Source organism: Eretmochelys imbricata, chromosome 16 (genome assembly GCF_965152235.1).
Source record: "Eretmochelys imbricata isolate rEreImb1 chromosome 16, rEreImb1.hap1, whole genome shotgun sequence".
NCBI classification, from domain to species: domain Eukaryota; kingdom Metazoa; phylum Chordata; order Testudines; family Cheloniidae; genus Eretmochelys; species Eretmochelys imbricata.
In genome coordinates, this window is record NC_135587.1 from 15163660 (window position 1) to 15182268 (window position 18609).

Sequence of the window (18609 nt, forward strand, 5' to 3'; positions counted from 1 at the left end):
ACTGCAAGGGGGACAAAAGAAGAAAATTTCTTGCCAGCCATTTATCCAACTGGCACCGAGTGCCGCAGTCACGGCTCGGTGAGAGGGTTTGAAATACGGGAGCTGCTCGTAATGAGCTGCTACTGCTGGCGGATAAATCACTGGCATTATTTAATTATTTAACAAAAGCCACTGCCGGGCCTCTGTTGTTAATTGGAGGGGAGTGCGGTAGCCAGGTCTGGCTGAGCTGAAAACCAAGCCCAATCCCAACCCCATTGGGGGAGGGCCTGTCTCTGTGTTCTGGATTTGTACAGTGCCTAGTGCCATAGGGTTCTGATCAATGACATGGGCTCCAACACCGCAATACAGATAATTAATAGTCTCATCCCACTTCGCTTGAGTCACAGGTGCCGTCCTGTCGCTGATTCCAGCCTGTGATCTTACAGTGGCTCCCAGGTTGCGTGTGTCCTGTTGTCCTACCCAGTGCATCTGCAGATGCTGTGCTTAGGGTACCCCCTGTGCTTTCTCTGCTTTAATCTGTTCTTGTCTACCCACCAATCACAGCCATCCTCTTTAGACCCCTTCACTGCTCTGGATTTGGGGCTCCTTTTGCAGCAGATAAATCCTAGATTCCTGCAGTATGGCTCTATGCTGCACCCTCACCTGTTTCCAGCAGCCCCTCCAGAGACAGTGTCTGGACAGGCACCCGCTAAGCTAGCTGCAGATGTCACGAAAGACCTCCCTGCAGGGGAGATGGGAGAGGAGGGGGGACTCACTGCTGGTTCAAAGGCAGAAAAGCGCTGCCTGCCTGTCTCTCCTCCCCCGCCCCTCCAGTGGCGCTTCAAGGGCTAGAAACTTGCTAGGCTCTGCTGTTTCCTAGTCCTCTTCTGACAGGCAGCATGAAGAATTGAACCACAACCCAGGAGACCAGCCTGCTTCACACGGTCGATGCCTCCAGCAAAGTCAAACCAGCCCCTGCCTCGTCTGCCCTCTTTCTCTCCTTGAAGGAGGAATCCCCTCTTGAGACCATGGTGCCTCTGTTGCCCAGGGCCCAGCCGGCTCTGGCTGCTCCGACTCGGGAGTGGAGAATCCCAAATGCATTGGCAGGTGAAAATATCTCCTGGTTGTTAGCGGGGCCTCCTAGTGCTGCCTTCTGCAGCTTAATCCACTGATTGGGGTTTGGACAATGATCCTGCCACCACGTTTCTGCTTTGCATCTGAACCGGGGTTGTAGTGCTGCCCTCAGAGGGCGTCAGCTCTGGACCCAGGGGGCGTTTGCATGTTCTGGGCTCAAACCCTAAAGCTCTCCAGCAGGCTGCATGTAGCCGGGCAGTGTTGAACCACGCTCTATATTGCCTGCCAGTCTCTGCCCCCGTAGTTATCTCTCTCGCCCAAGGCTCTCCACTACTTAGAATCCTGCTCTCCCTTTGCTCTGGCCTTGTCTGCCTCTCCTTTAACCCCTGCCCAGGCTGCCTCTCTCTCCTCACATCACAATCAAGCTCCTCATCTCTACCTTCAAGGGGCTGGACGCTTCTGCCTTTCTTGCTCCTCAGTGTCCTCTCACTGCTCCTTCATCATCATCTTCCATTCTCAGCTTCACGTCATCAGTCACACCTCCCTCCTCTTTGGAATGCCCCCTGTCTCCCCTGCGCCAACCGCTTTCCCTCCCTGCTTTCAGGTCCTCCTCAATCTCTCCTCCTGGGAATCCTCCTTTGCATGAGTGAGACTGTTAGCTCTTCTGGGCGGTGACCATATCTCGTATGTATGCATTTGTGAAGGGCCATGTGCTCTGATCATCTGACTTGCAGAGAGGATTGGTACCGCTGGAAATCAGACTGTGATGACAAGGTCCTGATCAAGGTTGGGGCCCCTTAGTGCTAGGCACTGTGTAAACACCTAGTAAGAGAGAGACTCTGCCCTAGAGAGCTTACGGTCTAAATAACTGTCTAGATAGACAAAAAGTAGCAGGGAAACAGACCCCAATTCTCAAAGCTATTGGGTGTTTAACTCCTATTGAAATAGTTTGGAGTTAGAAACCTAAACGCCTTTGAGGATCTGGGTCAAATTGACTTGACCGAGATCAGTCAGTAGCAGTCAGGATACTTTCTAAACAGTACACTGTGTCCTGTGGAGAACATTAGATCTAAAGGGTGTGGTGCAGAGCCCACAACTGCGTGTCAGAGACCCCTGAAAGATGTGGCCCTACCCCCAGCCTATTCCTACCTCCTCTGCTTCGGTCAAGTTCTCTTTGCAAGTATTCAGGCTAGGGAATTCCTTTTTTAAGATGAGATCTTAGACTCTGGAGTACAGTTATGTGACCATTTAAAAAATTTGCAACAATAGAGTATCTTATGTGGCCGTAGTATTGCATTGTACATGGGTCTTTGAGTCCCTGGAAGAGATGTCTACCTGCGCAAGCTGCTGTTAATGAGTGGCTGTATCTGGGCTCTCAGAGAGCCCAGGTCAGTATGGGATGTAGGCTGTTGTCTTTTGGACTGGACTGTCCTTTCCTGATGTGAAGAGTTGGGGCTGGCCACTGTGGACCTTAAAGAGATGATGTGTGTCCCATTATCCCCTTCCATCCCTTGCAAGGTCCATTTGGAGGTCTGTGGCTCAATGCCAGGAGAACACTGGCAGGTGTGGGTAAAACAGAAATGCTGGAGCCTGGGGCAATGGTTTTAGGGTGACTGGCTTGTGCTTGTGTGTGAGACTTTCACCTCCTGTCTGATTGTGAGCTGTCACCCATTCTGTCCCTGTAGCCAATTGAAAAGCTGGTGGAGCTCCTGGATACCCTTGACAGGTGGATTGATGAGACCCCGCCAGTGAACCAGCCCTCTCGCTTTGGGAATAAGGCCTTCAGGACTTGGTACGCCAAACTAGACCAGGTATGTAGGGGTTAGGAAAGAGTCTCTTAGATGGTGGACCTAAAAGGATGGCTTCATCAGCAAGAAGTATGTCCTGCAATGATCATGGGAAGGCTGCCATCCTCATGTTGTATCTGGGCAGTCAGTAGATTCACCCACCAACTTGCAGGATTAGATGGGGACTATGTTTCAGGTCTTTTGATCTCAGGCCTGGTGCTGGTCTTGAACCCCCATGGGAGCACAGCTCACCTTTACATGCTCTTTGACAGGGTCTTTGTCCCCTGGAGGTAATCCCAAGGAGCTTCACTGACTGCTCTCCTTCTTTAACTATCCGCTGTGTACACCAGCCTATGGATACGGCAGATGGGAGCAGGCACATGACAGCCCACGGCAAAGCTTGGCCTGTGTCAGCTGAGAGTGCTCACTCCAGAGAAGGCTCTGTGGACGTCACGGAGGCAGAGCGCACTGTAGTAGACTGCAGTGCATTTACCCAGGGGCTCTTTCTGAGCCCATAGATACACTGCGATGCAGTTGGTTAAAGTTTCGTTTCCAGGGCACTGAGTGCTGGTGAAAGGTTCTAGGTTGATGGCTTTGGAGACTGAAGTCCTCTCTCTCCAAATATGATACAGGCCAAGCTGTCTGCACACTGTTCCCCAGCATGCCGCAATCCTGCCCTGGAGAGACCACCTCCAGCGATTGTAGGGGAATTCACTCTCCAGGTCATCTAAGCCTGGAGCTCTCTGCTGAGACTGTCAACAAGTGGGGCGTCTGTACCAATGACTTATCAGAATGGATGCTTTTTAAGTGGAAGAAGTCCTAACAGTGGGCAGGGGAATAAGCCACTCTCTCTCTGACTAAATCTCTGCCGCCCCAACTGGTGACCTACAAATTCACCAGCCTGGAGATAATGAATGCTGCTCCTTATATTTGCCTGTAACAGGTGCTTTTGAATAATGTTGGAGTTCCTTATTTCCCCTAATCAATCTGGTTTGTTGGAGGGGGTGGCTTGCTCCATGCAAAACCAACTCCAACCAATAGTGACTGTGTGTCCCTCCCCACACTGAAGCCTTATACCCACCTTTTGGCTTGTGGCACATCTAGGTTAACACTCGGGAACCTTTTGTTGTTGTGTTTAAGGAAGCAGAAAACTTGGTTAAAACAGTGATCCCCGAGCATCTGGCTGAAGCTGCACCAGAGGTAGCCGTGTACCTGAAGGAATCCGTGGGGAACTCCACCCGCATCGACTATGGGACAGGTATCTTCACGTGCACACTTAATTCATCTAGCCTTGCTGGGCTTAAATTCCCCAGAGTGAATTCACCCCTACAGTCAATATATGCCATTGCAGGGAACTGCTCTGGATCATGCCAAGGCTAAAATTGGCCAGGAGAGAGCAGGGGATCAGAATCTGATTATACCAGAGCTGTGATTGATGTAGATTCTTGGCTGCCTCCACTTCAGTCCCAGGCATCTTAAGTTTTTCAAAAGAAGCATTCTTAGCTTCACTATAGCATCTTCATCCAAGGAGCTCAAAATGCTGTAGAAACATTAATTGACCATTGCAACCACTGTTGAAATGCTGTCACCTCTGGGGTGTACCATGGGAGCTGCATAACTGCGCACAGCAACACTGCATGATGGCATAGAACAGGAAGAATACGTGGAGTATTGTGTGAAGCTGAATCACAAGGGGGACTTTAAGGAGCTAAAATATAATATCTTGGGTTGGAATCAGATCAGGAAATGAGTTAGGTTTCATACTCTGCGAGAAGTGTCTTCAGCTTGTAAGTGGCCAGAAATGGTTGCTACGTGTGGCGTAAGTACCGGATAGGATCTTTGAGACCTAGTGTGAGAGCAGAATCGGGCCCAGGGAGAAATGTCAGAATCAAAAGCTGGAGTAACTCCATTGGCTTTAGTTAGGTTACTTTGGATTTACATCAGTGTGAGAGCGCGGACTGAAACTCCGAGGAGTCCCACCTGTGTGTATTGGAGGGAGAGGGCTCGGAGAGGAATGTCCAGCTAATGACTCAATCAAATAGCTAGAGTGAGGGTCATTGTAGCTTGCCAGGAGCCCGAAATATGTGACTTCTGTAATGTGCTGGGTAAGGAGAGGAGGAGGAGAGTTGAGGTAAAGAGACTAAGAAATACAGGTATGCAAATCTCATCACCAGCTGTGCTGCAGCTCTTGATCGCCAGGGGGAGATGTTGCCTTTGGTAACGGACCTGTTGACTTAGCCTGTCAGCTGTAGCTTGGCAAGGGAAATCCAGTCTTTCCACGACTCCTCTGTCTTGAGCATTGGGTTCTGTATTCTTTCAGCTCAGCACAGCTAGACCTTAGGTGCAACTTGTTCATATCCCAGCAACTGCACGGCTTTATAAAGTGGAGCCACCTCCTTTATTTACTCTTTATTGCCGTAGTTTCTCCCATCCAAGGGGAAATAAAAGTGCCTTTCTGCATCCAGCCCCAATATCTTATGGGCTCTTCTGTGTGCTGCGTTTATTCTGCTCTCTGCATTGTTAGCCAGAGGACAAAGCTGCATAGAGCGGGTGGTCCATGGCTGACAGTTGGGCACCTTAGGGTGGTGATTTTCCCTGGGGTGGAGCAGGGCTAATGTCCCTCTGACATGGGGCCTTTTGAAAGTAGGAGGAAACCTTTTAATTGCTATTGAGTGTTTGTGTCCGCTCCCACATTCCCAAACACACACTCCCTGCAGAGCTCACTGGGTTATTCTGGAATCCTCTGGCTCCCCCATCCTCTTGCTCAGCTCATAAGAAAGGGAGTTGCTCCCAACACTCCAGTCTCTCAGTGCCTGGCTCTCAAAATATTTCATTCTGCAGTAAGATGGCTCCACTGAGCCAATGGGCCATTGTGGGAGAACCACAGAGATGAAATGGACATCTTAATTCCCTAAGTCTGAGCAGGGAGGGTGTTCATGTGTGGGTGCAGGAGAAGTGTTGTCTAGTGATTCAATTCCTGGACTAGATTCAGGGCTTCTGAATTCTGCCACTGATTCACTGTGTGGTCTTGGTCAAATCACATAACTCTTCTGTGTCTCAGGTTTCAGAGTAGCAGCCGTGTTAGTCTGTATCCGCAAAAAGAAAAGGAGTTAGTCTCTCAGGTGCCACAAGTACTCCTTTTCTTCTGTGTCTCAGTTTCCACAATCTATAGATGGGACTAATCCTTCGCTACTTCACGAGGGTATGTGTTTAATTTGTTAATGGCTGTGAAGCACTGTGGGATCCTTGGATAGCGGGTGCTATGTAGGTGTGAAATATTATTGTTGGGTGTTAAGAAGAGGAGGAGTCTCTTTTTTGTGATCTTATCCAAGTAAGAAGGAGCCTTGGTTGGCTGGGGCTCTGCCACTCATGGGGATGTGATTGCTGTGTCCTCTAAAGAGCCATTGTAGCACCTTCAGAGAGCTAATCTATGATGGGAATTGCCAATGTTTTGTCTGTCTCCTCTTCTTCAATCCCAGGTCACGAAGCGGCATTCGCTGCCTTCCTCTGTTGCCTGTGCAAAATTGGTGTTCTTAGGGTGGATGACCAGCTGGCCATTGTCTTCAAAGTGTTTAATAGGTGAGGCAATGCAAGAACAGGTGAGGTGGAGCTGTTCCTAGGGCATTTTCCCCACAGATCTGTCTGTGGTTCACTGGTCATAAAGCATGTGGCCTGCAACCACCAGTCCACCACACCTAATTCTCACTATCATCTGGTCATAGTGTGCCCCCACACCCTTTGTGTTGTCACGCTGTCTGATGTACAGTAGTCTGTGTCCCCACTCCAAATCCAAGACCAGGAGGTGATTTGATCACTGTGTCCCTTCCCACACTGGAGCCTTATACCCACCTTTTGGCTTGAGGCACATCTAGGTTAACACTCGGGAACCTTTCGTTGTTGTGTTTAAGGAAGCAGAAAACTTGGTTAAAACAGTGATTCCCGAGCTGTGTGTATATATACCTTCATGGAGAAAATACACCAGTTGCTAACAGGCTGGATAAAAGCATAACAAGACTCAAGGTAAAGCCAGACACATTCAGATGACAAATAAGGGATCATTTTTTTTAACAAGTGGGGAGATTAACTAGTGGAAGAAACTACCAAGGGCAGTGGTGGATTCTCCATCTCTTAATGGCTTCAGGTCCAGACTGGACGGCTTTCTGGAAGATACACGGTAGTCAATACAAGTTATTAGGCTCAATATAGGGGTAACTGGATGAAAATCTGTGGCTTGTGTTACACAGGAGATCAGGTTAGATGGTCTGATGGTATCCTCTGACCTTTCAGTCTGTGAACCTGCCAGCCGTCCATAGCTCCTCTTGACAGCTACCACAATGCAGGAGGTGGGGTTTGTAGTGATGCGAGCAGAGAACTGGCCATTGGGACGCCTACGTTCTAATCCCAACTGTTCCACTGACTCACTGTATGAACTTGGGCAAGTTGCTTCTCCTCTCTGTGCTTCACTTTCCCCATCTGTAAAGTGGGGATGATCAATCCTCCCTCACAGGGACTGTTGTACAGCTTAACTCAGGGATATTTGTAAAGCGCATTGCGATTCTTTGGTGAAAGGGGCTAGAGATGGGGAAGGTGTCGTTATCAGGCAACAGACAGAAAAATTTTGCAGCAAAGTAAAATACACAGGGATGGTGTTCAAAAGCTGCTGCTCCCTTTTTTTTTTTTTAAATTGAATTCAGTAAAAACCTCAGTGCTGTGTTTGCCATTAAATCTATCATCAGGCCCAATTTTCTCTATGGTCTTGTGGCAGAACATCTGTCAAGTATGCAGCGTTATGCAGGGCACTGTATGCAAGTTATAGATCCAGGGTTCTGATCCTGGTCTGTAAGGAGCACCTTTAAAAGCTTACTCCCTCTTGTCTCCTCACAAATGGGCACAGAGAGAGGATGCAGAGTGTTGGGCATGATGGAATATGTTCTACAGTGAGTCAGAGTTGTCATCCACAGGTACTAGCTCTATTTTCATCAAAAGATTCAGGGACTCTGCTGCCTTTTATGCTGTCACCATCACCCACTTACATTATCTCCTCTGGGCAAAGTGCTGATCCTTGATTTCCCTGCTTAGCCTCTTATGTATAGTTGAATGACCAAAATAGGCCTGGGTAACTCTTCCTCCAGGGGCTCTCTGGGTAACATGAGTAGGGAAGGTTTATTTATACTAGTGTATCCTGTCCTCTGGTTAATCAAAAGGTAAAAATTTGGTACAAGAAAACCAATATCAGATATCTGTTAGCTGTAAACTTAACCCTGCTGTGGACCAGACTGTGTCAAACCTCTGCCTTTCACAAATGGGTTGTTGTTATTTGTTTCTCCTCCAGCATGGACTCTTGATGTTCACTCAGCCAGCAGGCTGTTGGACTGGATCAGGTGCTTGTGCTGGGTCCAGAGAGAACGAGCTTGGGGCATCTGGTTCTCTCCTATATATGTAGATGGGATTTCTGATTGGAAACTCACCATTGTTTCAGCAGGGAGGAGAGGCCTTGAGGCTTTACGTCTGATGTCTTCTATTAGCCCTTCCCTTTCTTCTTTACCTTAGGTACCTGGAGGTGATGCGGAAACTCCAGAAAACTTACAGGATGGAACCAGCTGGTAGCCAGGGAGTGTGGGGCCTGGACGACTTCCAGTTTCTGCCCTTCATATGGGGCAGTTCCCAACTGATAGGTACGAACAAACCTACCAAACTCTGGTCTCTCTCTCTCCTTCTGTCCTTCACTGGGAAGACCAGCAGTGGTTTGGGATATTTTTTTTTTTTGCAGCTAAGTGTGACTTTAAAAAAAGCTGATTTTAAATGTTTGCTTGAAGTTAAGAATTCTTGTTCTCTGCTTTCAAAAGAAGCCAGTTGGTCAGACTGTGAAAAAGGAGGGTTACAGTGGAAATGCTGAAACATCTTAAAGTATACCTGTTTTTTATTGAGACTCCTGTGTGTATTTTGGTGCTGAAAAGGACAGTGTATGCCCTGAGTGGGACTCAGATTTGGGTTTAATTTCCAGCTCTGCCATAGGCTCCCAGGGCCACCTTGGGCAAGTCACTTAATATTTCTGGGCTTCATTTCCCTATCTGTAAAATGGGCACATTTCCTTTGTTCTGTCTGTTTAGATGGTAAACTATTTGAGGCAAGGACATAATGTGTGCTTATGACACTTAGCACAAGGGGGCACTGATTTCAGCAGGGACCTCTAGGTGCTACTGTGAACAAATAATAATGCATACTCTAGTCTGATCATGACAGGCAACATGCATCTGACACAATGCACTGGTTGGTCCACAGTGCATTCTGCTTTGGAGCTGTGCTGTGAGATACCATTGATAGGAGCCCTCATCATATTGTTCGTTGCACAAATGTTATGGACCAGGAGGTAGCTGGCCAGGTCTAGTGGGCAGAGCAGGCACACAGTTTGGGGAATGAAGGCGAGGGTCAGCAGCAGAGTCAACTGCCAGTTACCAGAGCTTGGGGTCAAGCCAGAATTGGAATCAGGAATCAAAGCTGAGGGTCAGAGCCGAGGTCAGATGCCAAATGCCAGAGCCAAGGGTCAAGCTGGAGTCAGGGTCAGAAGTTAGAGGCTGGGTTCGGAACCAGGATTGGTCACTGAGGATTGGCGGTGAGGCATAAGGGCAGGAGGAGAGGCCAGGATGAAGCATGGTGGGAACAGGAGTGAAGGCAGGGGTAAGGTAGGAGCCAGGAGCAGAACAGGAACAGGGTTGAGTGCAGGAGGTAGATACAAGCAGACTCCAATGCAGGCACAACAGAAAACCATCTTGTTACTTGGACAAACTTCTTGTTCCTACTCCTGGCTAAAATTGCATAGTTGGACCTATCGGTGCAGCTGGGCCATCTTCCAATCAGAGCTCCTGTAGGTGGGTGCCTTGGCTGGGGTTACAGCCCTAGTACTATCTCCGCCTACCTGGTTTCAGTAGCCACTGGGTGGAGGCCAGGATATGGCAGCTGTCTGGGGACTCCCAGGCCTGGGTTCAAGATCCAGGACATCTCAACTCATCCTATTGACTTGGGTCTAGAGCCAAAGTCAGTGAACCTAGTGCATCACCTTCTTAGAGTTTAGGGTTAGAAATATGGCCTCTAGCGAGGAAGAATGATCTGAGCCTGATTAACATCCACTAAAATCCACTTCAGTCTCTAGTAAAATAATGGAGCAAACATTAAGAAGAGAGTATCTGTAAATATTTAGGGGATAAAAAGCTGTGACCAATGAAGTCATAGGTTTATAAGGAGCAAATGTTACATTTTTGAATTTCAAAATCAGTGGGGGAAAGGAATGGAGTAGTTGTAATATAACTTAATTTTGGTAATGTGTGTCTCATGAAATCTCGTAATTTATGTTGTCTTTGCTGGTAACCACACAGAATGGATGGAAAACTGGCTGGCTGCATGGGCATATACAAAAGCCAAAAAGAGATCTGAGGGAATACTTTAGAAGTCAATGTTTGCTCGTTTACCAGACAGATGTAGACAAACAGAGAAGAGCCTTGGAGGAGAGCAACCAACCTGGTTAACAGGTTGATGAAAGATTAAAAGGACTAAATGTATGTAGCTTTGAGGTTGAGGAGCCCATGGCCCTCAGCTAATCAGTATTTTAATGGTACAAACATCAAGGAGGGAAGATAGATGACATAGGGTGGCACAATGAAAGGATGAAGTGAAGACAGGTCACACATCAGGAAACCTGTGAAAGGGCTGCCAAGGGAAGTGTGTGAAAGTCCCATCTATGGAGACATTTAAACCTCCACTGGATAAAGCCCTATGCAATGTATGGTTGGTAGGAACCAATCCTTCACTGACACCTGTGGTAGGTGACCTAGTATGACACTTCTGTCTCTAACTCACCGGAAGGTATTGAAGTGGATTGTGTCTATAATGAGGGGCTGGAGCAGGAAGAGACCAGGCGATTTGACATTGGTTGGTATCTGAAGGACAGACATCTGAATTTTTTTTCAGAACACCCAAACCTGGAACCTCGGCACTTTGTTGATGAGAAGGTAGTGAATGAAAATCATAAGGACTACATGTTCCTGGAGTGCATCCTGTTCATTACAGAGGTGAGGGTGGGGATACTTACCCTATCGAGAGACTTCTCAGCTGTATTGGGTTCTCTTGGGTTTGGATTATTGGGTACCTGCTGTGGCTTTCTCCTCCTCCTTTTGTATTTTTGTTCATTTTTGTGGAACATTTGGCTGAGCCTTTGTACAAGCCCCTCACTCTCCTCTTGAATGAGTTTGGCGGGGATGTTGAGAGTGAATGTGATGAAGCTGCATGGGAGATGGATCTGGGTGATTTAGTGGGGTTTGCCATGGGCGGTAAATAAAGCAGATATATAGCCTTGGACACCTTTTTGGTTAAGGTAAGGTGTATGTGATTGCAGAACATGTGTGCTAGAAGGGTTGAGGTGGTGGTCCTTGTTAAGTCAGGTCCTTGTGACTGGTACTCCAAGCTATACCTCCCTCTGCAATAAGCCTCTTGACAGGGCCCTAGTGCCTCTGAGTTACCTGTGTGTGCTCCTAACCCACCACAGGGCCTGGGTTGCTCCAAATCCCAGCCTGGCCATTGGTTCTCTGCTTATTATTTATACTTATTAAATGGCCATTCTTGTGAGCTAGTGAGGAGAGAGTCCCTGGCTGATAATGTGTCCAGAACCATATCCGCATTAAAGTGTATCATGGAATCTTGGGATGGGGGAAATAATGCTGGCAAAAGATTTGGGAAAGCCCCTCTATGGTAACATCAGTGTATCTTCACTAGAGGGCGCTGTTTCTAAACTATGGTGCTTACTGCCTCCTGTCTGCAGCCACATGGTGTAAGCGTCTTGTCTGACTAATCTAGGCTGAGAGAAGGTAGGTGAAGTAGTAGCTTTTATTGGATCAACTTCTCGTGGTAGAAAGTCACCAGCTTTTGAGCGTCACAGAACTCTTCTTCAGATCTGGGGAAGGTAACCAGAGTGTTAGACCTGCTACTCCTGAGGGCATTCTGTGCCAAAAAATTTAAAATTCTGCGCACAATATTTAAAAATATTTTTTTAAGTTTTATTTGTCAATAAATAAATGAAGAGGCTCCAGCATGGCAGTGGAGAGCATAGGCCACTGGTTGCACGAAGATGGAAGATCACCCTGCGTCCTCCCCACCCCAGGACACAGACTCAGTCGTGAGGTTGCATCTGACTCTGACACAGCACAAGGCCTGGGCCTGCCCCAGAAACACCCTGGGGCCCTGCTCTTCTGTGCCAGGTGCTCCAGGTGTGGGGCAGGCAGGCTCAACCAGACAGGATCCCAATGTGGGGTGAGAGGATTCTGTGTGGGACAATCTGTGTGCAGGCCGCTCAGTGGGGGATCTAGGTGTGGGAGGATCTGGATGCACAGAGGCTCGTTGGGGTGGTTCCAGGTGCAGGGGCAATGGGACACTGCAGGGGATTCCAGGTGAAGGTGGTTGAGGCTCAGTGGAGGGGTCCAGGTGCGGAGGTCTCAGCAGGGGGATCTGGTGCTGGGGGAGTGGGGCTTGGTGGGGTGGGGGTCTTGGTTCAGCCAGTTGGGGGTCAATGGCATGGGGGTCTGGATGAGGGGGCTCAGGGTGGTGTAGGGGGGGTGGGGCTTGTCAGGGTGGGGGTTTGAGTGCAGCGAGCTTAGTTGGGGGTGGTCTGGAAGCAGGGGTTCTGGGTGCAGGGGGCTCCAGATATAGGGGTTGAGGTTCAGTGGGGTGGGGTTCAGGTATGGAGGGCTGGGGGGGGGGTTGGGGCATACGGGGAGAGGCTTGGCAGGGGTGTCTGAGTATGGGAGGTCCAGATGCATGGGGTTTGGGCGGATGGGGGAGCAACTCTCTGTACAGTGACCCTTCCCCCCTCAGCTGAGGGGTGATGGGGGCAGGAAGCAGGGGAGGATGCTGAGCTTTTCTGCAGCTGGGGGAGGTTTCGGGGGGTTGGCCTGACACTCCTTGCAGGGAAGAGGAAGTCCCGTCCTCTCCTGCCTCCAGCCCAGCCACTGATCCTTGGCTGAGGGTAAGAGCCACTTAGTGGGGTGTCCGCAGCCCTGCAGTGATTTGCCTGTCCGCTGGCTGCTCTGGGTGCCTGAAACAATGTACCTGCGCAGCTATGGAGTGGTGCGTGACTGCTCTTGCAGCTTCCCTTTGCTTCCCTATCAGAAAGTCATTTTTCTGCAGGGAAGCAAAGAAATCTGCAGGGGACATGATTTCTGCGCACGCGCAGTGGCACCAAATTCCCCCAGGAGCAAGGACCTGCAGGAGAGCTCTGTGAAGCTTGAAAGCTTGTATGTTCCACCAACAGAAGTTGGTCGAATAAAAGATATTACCTCAACTACTTTGTTTCTCTAATGTCCTGGGATCAACATGGCTACAATACTGCAAATAGTCTAGGCTGGACATGTATATGGTGCTCATTCCCATGAGGTCTCAGTGGGGAGAGCAAAGACTGCACTCTATTCCTGTTAGCAATCACTTTTCTGGTAACCTGCTAGAAATAGAGGCTGACACAATTTTTATGCATGCAACGACACTCTTTTCTTGCTATTCTATGCCTCTGTGCCCCCTTCTTCTCTATCTCCTCTTGCTAAATTAGTGATCAAACAGACAGGTTCACATGATATGACACCCACCCCACTATAATCAACAGTATAGTGCATTCTTAAAAGTGGCATGTAGCTCCCTTTGAACCAAATCCCGAGAGGTGCTGGGCCCTTGGAACTCCCAGCAGATGCTGCTGGTGCTTAGTATCTCTTGGAATTTAACCCTTGATTTTCAGTTTAAAATAACCTAGTGGAAACCAAATATCATTGAGAACATGCTAATGTATAATGCCAAAGGAAAAAAAAAATTGTGTGGGTGGGGGGGTGAGAATCCATTTGTGCTTCCTGCTCAGTGAAAGCTGAAGCCAAGATGCTGTAAGGTTTATTGTTTACAGTGTTGTTGTAGCTGTGTTGGTCCTAGAATATTAGAGAGACAATGTGGGTAAGGCAATATCTTTCATTGGACCAGCTTCTTTTGGTGAAAGAGACAAGCTTTTGAGCTCATACAGAGGTCTTCTTCAGGACTTCAGGAGCTCTGTGTAACCTTGAAAGTTTGTCTTTCTCCAGCAGAAGTTGGTCCAACATAAAATTTATTTTAATTCTGTTATGTGTAACTTGTTCCTGTATTGAGGGTATATTACAAACACGCATCTCTGTGCACAGGTATAGAAAACTATAAGCAAAATATAGATGACGCTTGGTCGGTTGAAATGGATTTTTAAAACCTCTTTAGTCATTTTATTTTTTTTTCCTTGCAAGAATTAGCTTTATGGCTATTGTTAAATAAATAAATATTTCTCTGTCTCACAAATTTAATGGGAGCTGGTAGAATCTGGATTTTTAAATTTACCATATTTAGCTGCTGTAGCACCACCTAGTGGCATGAAAAGCTGCTCTGGGTTCCTGTTGGGTGAGCCGATAAAGAGTCAGTCAGGACAACCTGAATGATAAAACATGGGATATTTTTAACCATATTTTCTCATAAATATTGTTTCAAACAGATTTATCTTTTGAAATGTAATTGTTTAGTTTCATGGACAAAGGTTGCTACTGCCACTAGGTGGAGGTATAACAGCTTTTAATACCAGCTTTCTGTCCATTAAATCAACAAGCTGAACAAACAACAAATATCATGGTAAAATAACAGGAAAAAAGGTTTTAAAACTTACTTTAATGCTTTTTTTTCTTCTAATCCCCTTGATTGAAAGCCTGCTTTCCCTTAATAACATTACATACACACAAAGCAAATGTCACGCTTATAGTCCTAGATTGAGTGCATTTTATAGGTACTGGATCATTCCTTGCTTTTGAACCGTTCAAAAAACAGCAACTGCTGTGGTGTTTTAAAAAAAAAAAAAAAAAAAGTACAGTATTTTCTCCGAGTTCTCCATTCCTTTGCCTTTATGTGATGTTTCAGTAATATAGATACTGGATTACATTATTTTTATATGTGTATTAAACCTCAAATTGTTAAAGTAATAGTCACACAATGTCTGATTTGAATCCACTAAAACTCTTCTTTAGTGTTCTCTGTAATCTATATGAGTATTCCAGCAAATGTTACATAAATTTACTAATTATAGGGTGACTTTTAAAGATAGCTCCTAAATGGCTTTGGTCCCTAAATAGGAGTTCCCTGTGTGTAAGGGGAAGTAGAGTGTTGTATAGGGGTTAGAGCAGGGGACTGAGAGTCAGGAACCGTCGATTTCCCCCTCCCCACCCCCACCCCCAGCTCTGTGGCAGAGGGCAAGTAATTTAAAATGATTGCAAGATCTTTTGCGCAGGGTCTGTTTCTTTGTATGTGTTCCTACAGTGCCTAGGACAAGGGAACTCTAAGTGCTGCTGCAATGTAAAGAGTATGAACTGAACAAATCTCTGCCTCAGTTTTCCTGTCTGTAAAATGGAATTAACCCTGATGTGCTGGGTGGGGAAATGTGAGGCTTTATTCATGTATGTAACAATGTGTGAAATGTGCCACTGCAACGTTGTATCACTACTACTGAGTCAGGCCCGTAGGACTGGCTCATTCTCTGGTTCTAACTTCCATGTTCAAACAGCAGTGCTTAACAAGAGAGTGGCAAAAAGCAAGTATAAGAACATCACCCCCACCCCTCCTCAACCAAAAAACCCTTCAGAAGAAATAATCTTCCGTTGCATAATCCCCTCCGCCGCGCCCCCCCCCCCCGGCCCCGATCGCTGGTGAGCTGTGATATCTCTGGGTGCTTTGAATGGTGGTGTATGCAGTGTAGTTGGAGTTGTCAGTCCCAGGATATTAGAGGCAAGAGGGGGTGAGGCAATCTATTTATTGGACCAACTTCTGTTGTTGAGAGAGACAAGCTTTTGAGCCACACAGACCTGAAGAAGAGCTGTGTGTGGCTCGAAAGCTTCTCTCTCACCAACAGAAGTTGGTCTAATAAAAGAGATTACCTCACCCACCTTGCCTCTCCAGTGCTGTTAGTTATCTGGTGCCTACAGTATGCAGAGCCCTCTGCAAGAGACAAAGATAAAGCTGGTCCCTTGTTAGATTTCCAGTATAATCTGTGGGGCTGCGGTACATATAGGGGAAAAGCCCAAGCATTGTGTGTGTGCTGAACTGTGCAGAGGGCTGAAGCCTGAACAAAACAGGGCTGTGTTCCTTTAAGAGCCAAGGGCAGGCAATGAAGAATTTCAGTTTCAATCTGGCTTCTAAATTTGGAGGTTTGGGAAGGGAGGGCTCAGGTTTCAGCTGGAAGGGAAGGAACTGACAGGAAGGCACTGCACAGAGCCGTCCCCCCCCCTCCCCCTCCAGTTACTGACAGAGGAACCATTTACAAAAGGCTGATTCTCTTGGGAACAGAGAGGCAGGAACGCAGCGTCTGTGAGTAATTTCCTGCTCAATATGGCTGCTCTGACTCACTACATTCCCCTGGGGTCACTGCGGGACTGCAGCGCTCTTGCTGTCTCTCTCGCTCTCTCCAGCTCGCTTGTTTTCTCTCTCTTCTCCCTTTGTGGCTAAAATGAGCTAATTTTTTTTTCTCCCTCTCTGCCCTCCCTCCCCAGTTTGAAACAATAGCCAAGTCTTCTGCTGGAGCGGACACGGGTTAGGAAGGCCGCGGTCACAGATGCGTCAGGTGCTCCAGGCGCCCAAATCCTGTATGGCTTGAACGGGTCTGGCCATCCTAAGCGGCTTTTTCAGAGCTTCCCATCTGCCTTAACTCTTTCAGGCCAGGAGCAAAGCCAAAAGGGTTGATCAGGACTGTGCCAATCTGAACGAAGGAGGGACTGGAGAATGGAATGAGGCTTGTCGCTGCAATGCATGCCGCAGAATCTTCCATGAAGGGAGAGATGCTTTTAAAAACTGCCTTGCAGTGCATCCCAGGCACATGAGACTTGGGGCATGTCAGCTGGACTGTGCCAAACCTCGTCAGTATAACCCCCTGACATGCACAGTTTTTTTCAGTCACCCACTAGTCATGATGAGATGCCAAATCTTTGTGCTTAATAACACACTAGCTCCCTTTAATTTTGTGTGTGTTTCATCTTGTATCTGCAAGGAAAACATGTGCACACACACACGCAAAATGAAGGGGAGCAGGCACGGTTTAGTGGCTCATCAGTCATTCCCCAGCTCAGAAGAACTGCAAAGAGGAAGCAGAAATTCATCTGCGTTCTCATCGCAGCTGTTCAGAGCAGACAGAACTACAGAACCGTTACCCACAATGCTTCAGCTCTGAGGTCAATGGAGTCTAAATGTTGTCCTCTGAGTGATTTTTTTTCTTCTTCTTCTTCTTCCTTGTAAATTGCTGCCACTTTGCATCTGCAGAAGGACAGCAGTTTCTCTCAAATGGATTGATCAGCTTTTTTACAGCAGGCAGCTTCAAAAGCATAAACACTTTTCCCCGCTTGCTGTGTGTGGGGGGGAGGGGGGACTAGTTATTAAAGACTCAGGGTGCTCAAGATAGTCAAAAAGACTCTTATTTCCCCATGATCCTTTTTAGGCTGAGCTTTGGCCTTGTGGTTTATGAAGTCATGAGAATTTCACTCAGTCAGATTGGCTGCATTATTTTTTTCTCCCTGAGGGTCTGTTTATTTGGTGGAGAGTGGCAAACAGTGGGATAATCTAGAGGCAGCTGTCCCTGAGTTTAGCTCCCTCCGCCCCCCAAAATCTATCTCTGGAAAGAAGCTAGCATCAATGATTAAACACTATAGTTAAAAAAATTAATTAAATCCATTGCCCGTTTGCTGCATCTACTGTAAGGTGGAGCCTTGCAGCTTCACCAGCAATATGAAATGCAGGAACTTTAAAGAACCACTAGACCCCCTTGTAGCCCATCTCTGCTCATGGCAGGTGCAGTGTTTGGATCCAAGCGCAAGAGCTGCTGCCAACCTGCGTTGCCCTCTGTATTCATGGTTGGCGGCGGTGGTGGTGGCTGCTGCTGGTTGTTGTTCTGAATGGAGAATGAGTCATTTTCTTGGAAAGCCCGGCAGCCGTGTTGCATGGGGAGGTTTCTGGGTAGAATGGGAGCAGCGCTGAGCTGGACTGTGTTTGCTCTTTAATGAATTCATACAAGGAGAAGAGAAAAATGTGATTAGAATAGAATGTGGGGCAGAAAATGCTTAGTGCTTTTAGGGTGTGGGGCCTAGGATACCCCCCTCCCTGCTGCAGGAGGGCATGTGGAAGGAAGGAGGTGCGGGCGCAGTGACATGGACGGTGCTTGGGTCACACAGCCCAGCAGGAATGTTTGTTGAAGTGAGCGTGACTGTGAGTCACTGGGCTTGTGCACAAACTTCCCTGTTGGCTTGGCTCCCTTAGCTCTCTTCCTCTGTGTTTTAGATGAAGACTGGCCCTTTCGCTGAGCACTCCAACCAGCTGTGGAACATCAGCGCTGTACCTTCCTGGTCCAAAGTGAACCAGGGTCTCATCCGCATGTACAAGGCAGAGGTGAGTGAAGGGGAGGGAGAGATGAGTGTGGTCTCACTGGATCCGGCACGCAACTCCTGCCTTGCAAATCACAGCAACCTTTCAGATTAGCTCTTCTGTTCTTCTGCTAGTGCATCACTTCCTACACAGCACCTCCTACAAGCTGGGTGTAGGGCACCTCAGAGCTCCTTCAGAGCCAGTAATCATCCACTGACTTTTTGCTCCAAGAGGCTAAGGCTTGCATACTGCACCACTCTCCTACGCTGTTCCCCATAGTACCCCCTGGTGGGAGAGTCTGGATCTAGAGCCTGTGACAAGCTCCTCCCATACATAC

At 47.8% G+C, this 18609-nt stretch overlaps 1 protein-coding gene across 1 annotated transcript in view; it reads left to right on the forward strand.

Annotated features, from left to right (window-relative positions):
- The window catches only part of PTPA (protein phosphatase 2 phosphatase activator), a 41205-nt gene that overhangs the window by 10751 nt on the left and 11845 nt on the right, over positions 1–18609 (forward strand). The window contains exons 4-9 of the mRNA XM_077835867.1: positions 2739–2864; positions 3981–4098; positions 6320–6419; positions 8391–8515; positions 10806–10906; positions 18189–18296. Of these exons, the coding sequence (XP_077691993.1) occupies positions 2739–2864; positions 3981–4098; positions 6320–6419; positions 8391–8515; positions 10806–10906; positions 18189–18296 (678 nt within the window). The remainder of the gene's footprint in view (positions 1–2738; positions 2865–3980; positions 4099–6319; positions 6420–8390; positions 8516–10805; positions 10907–18188; positions 18297–18609) is intronic.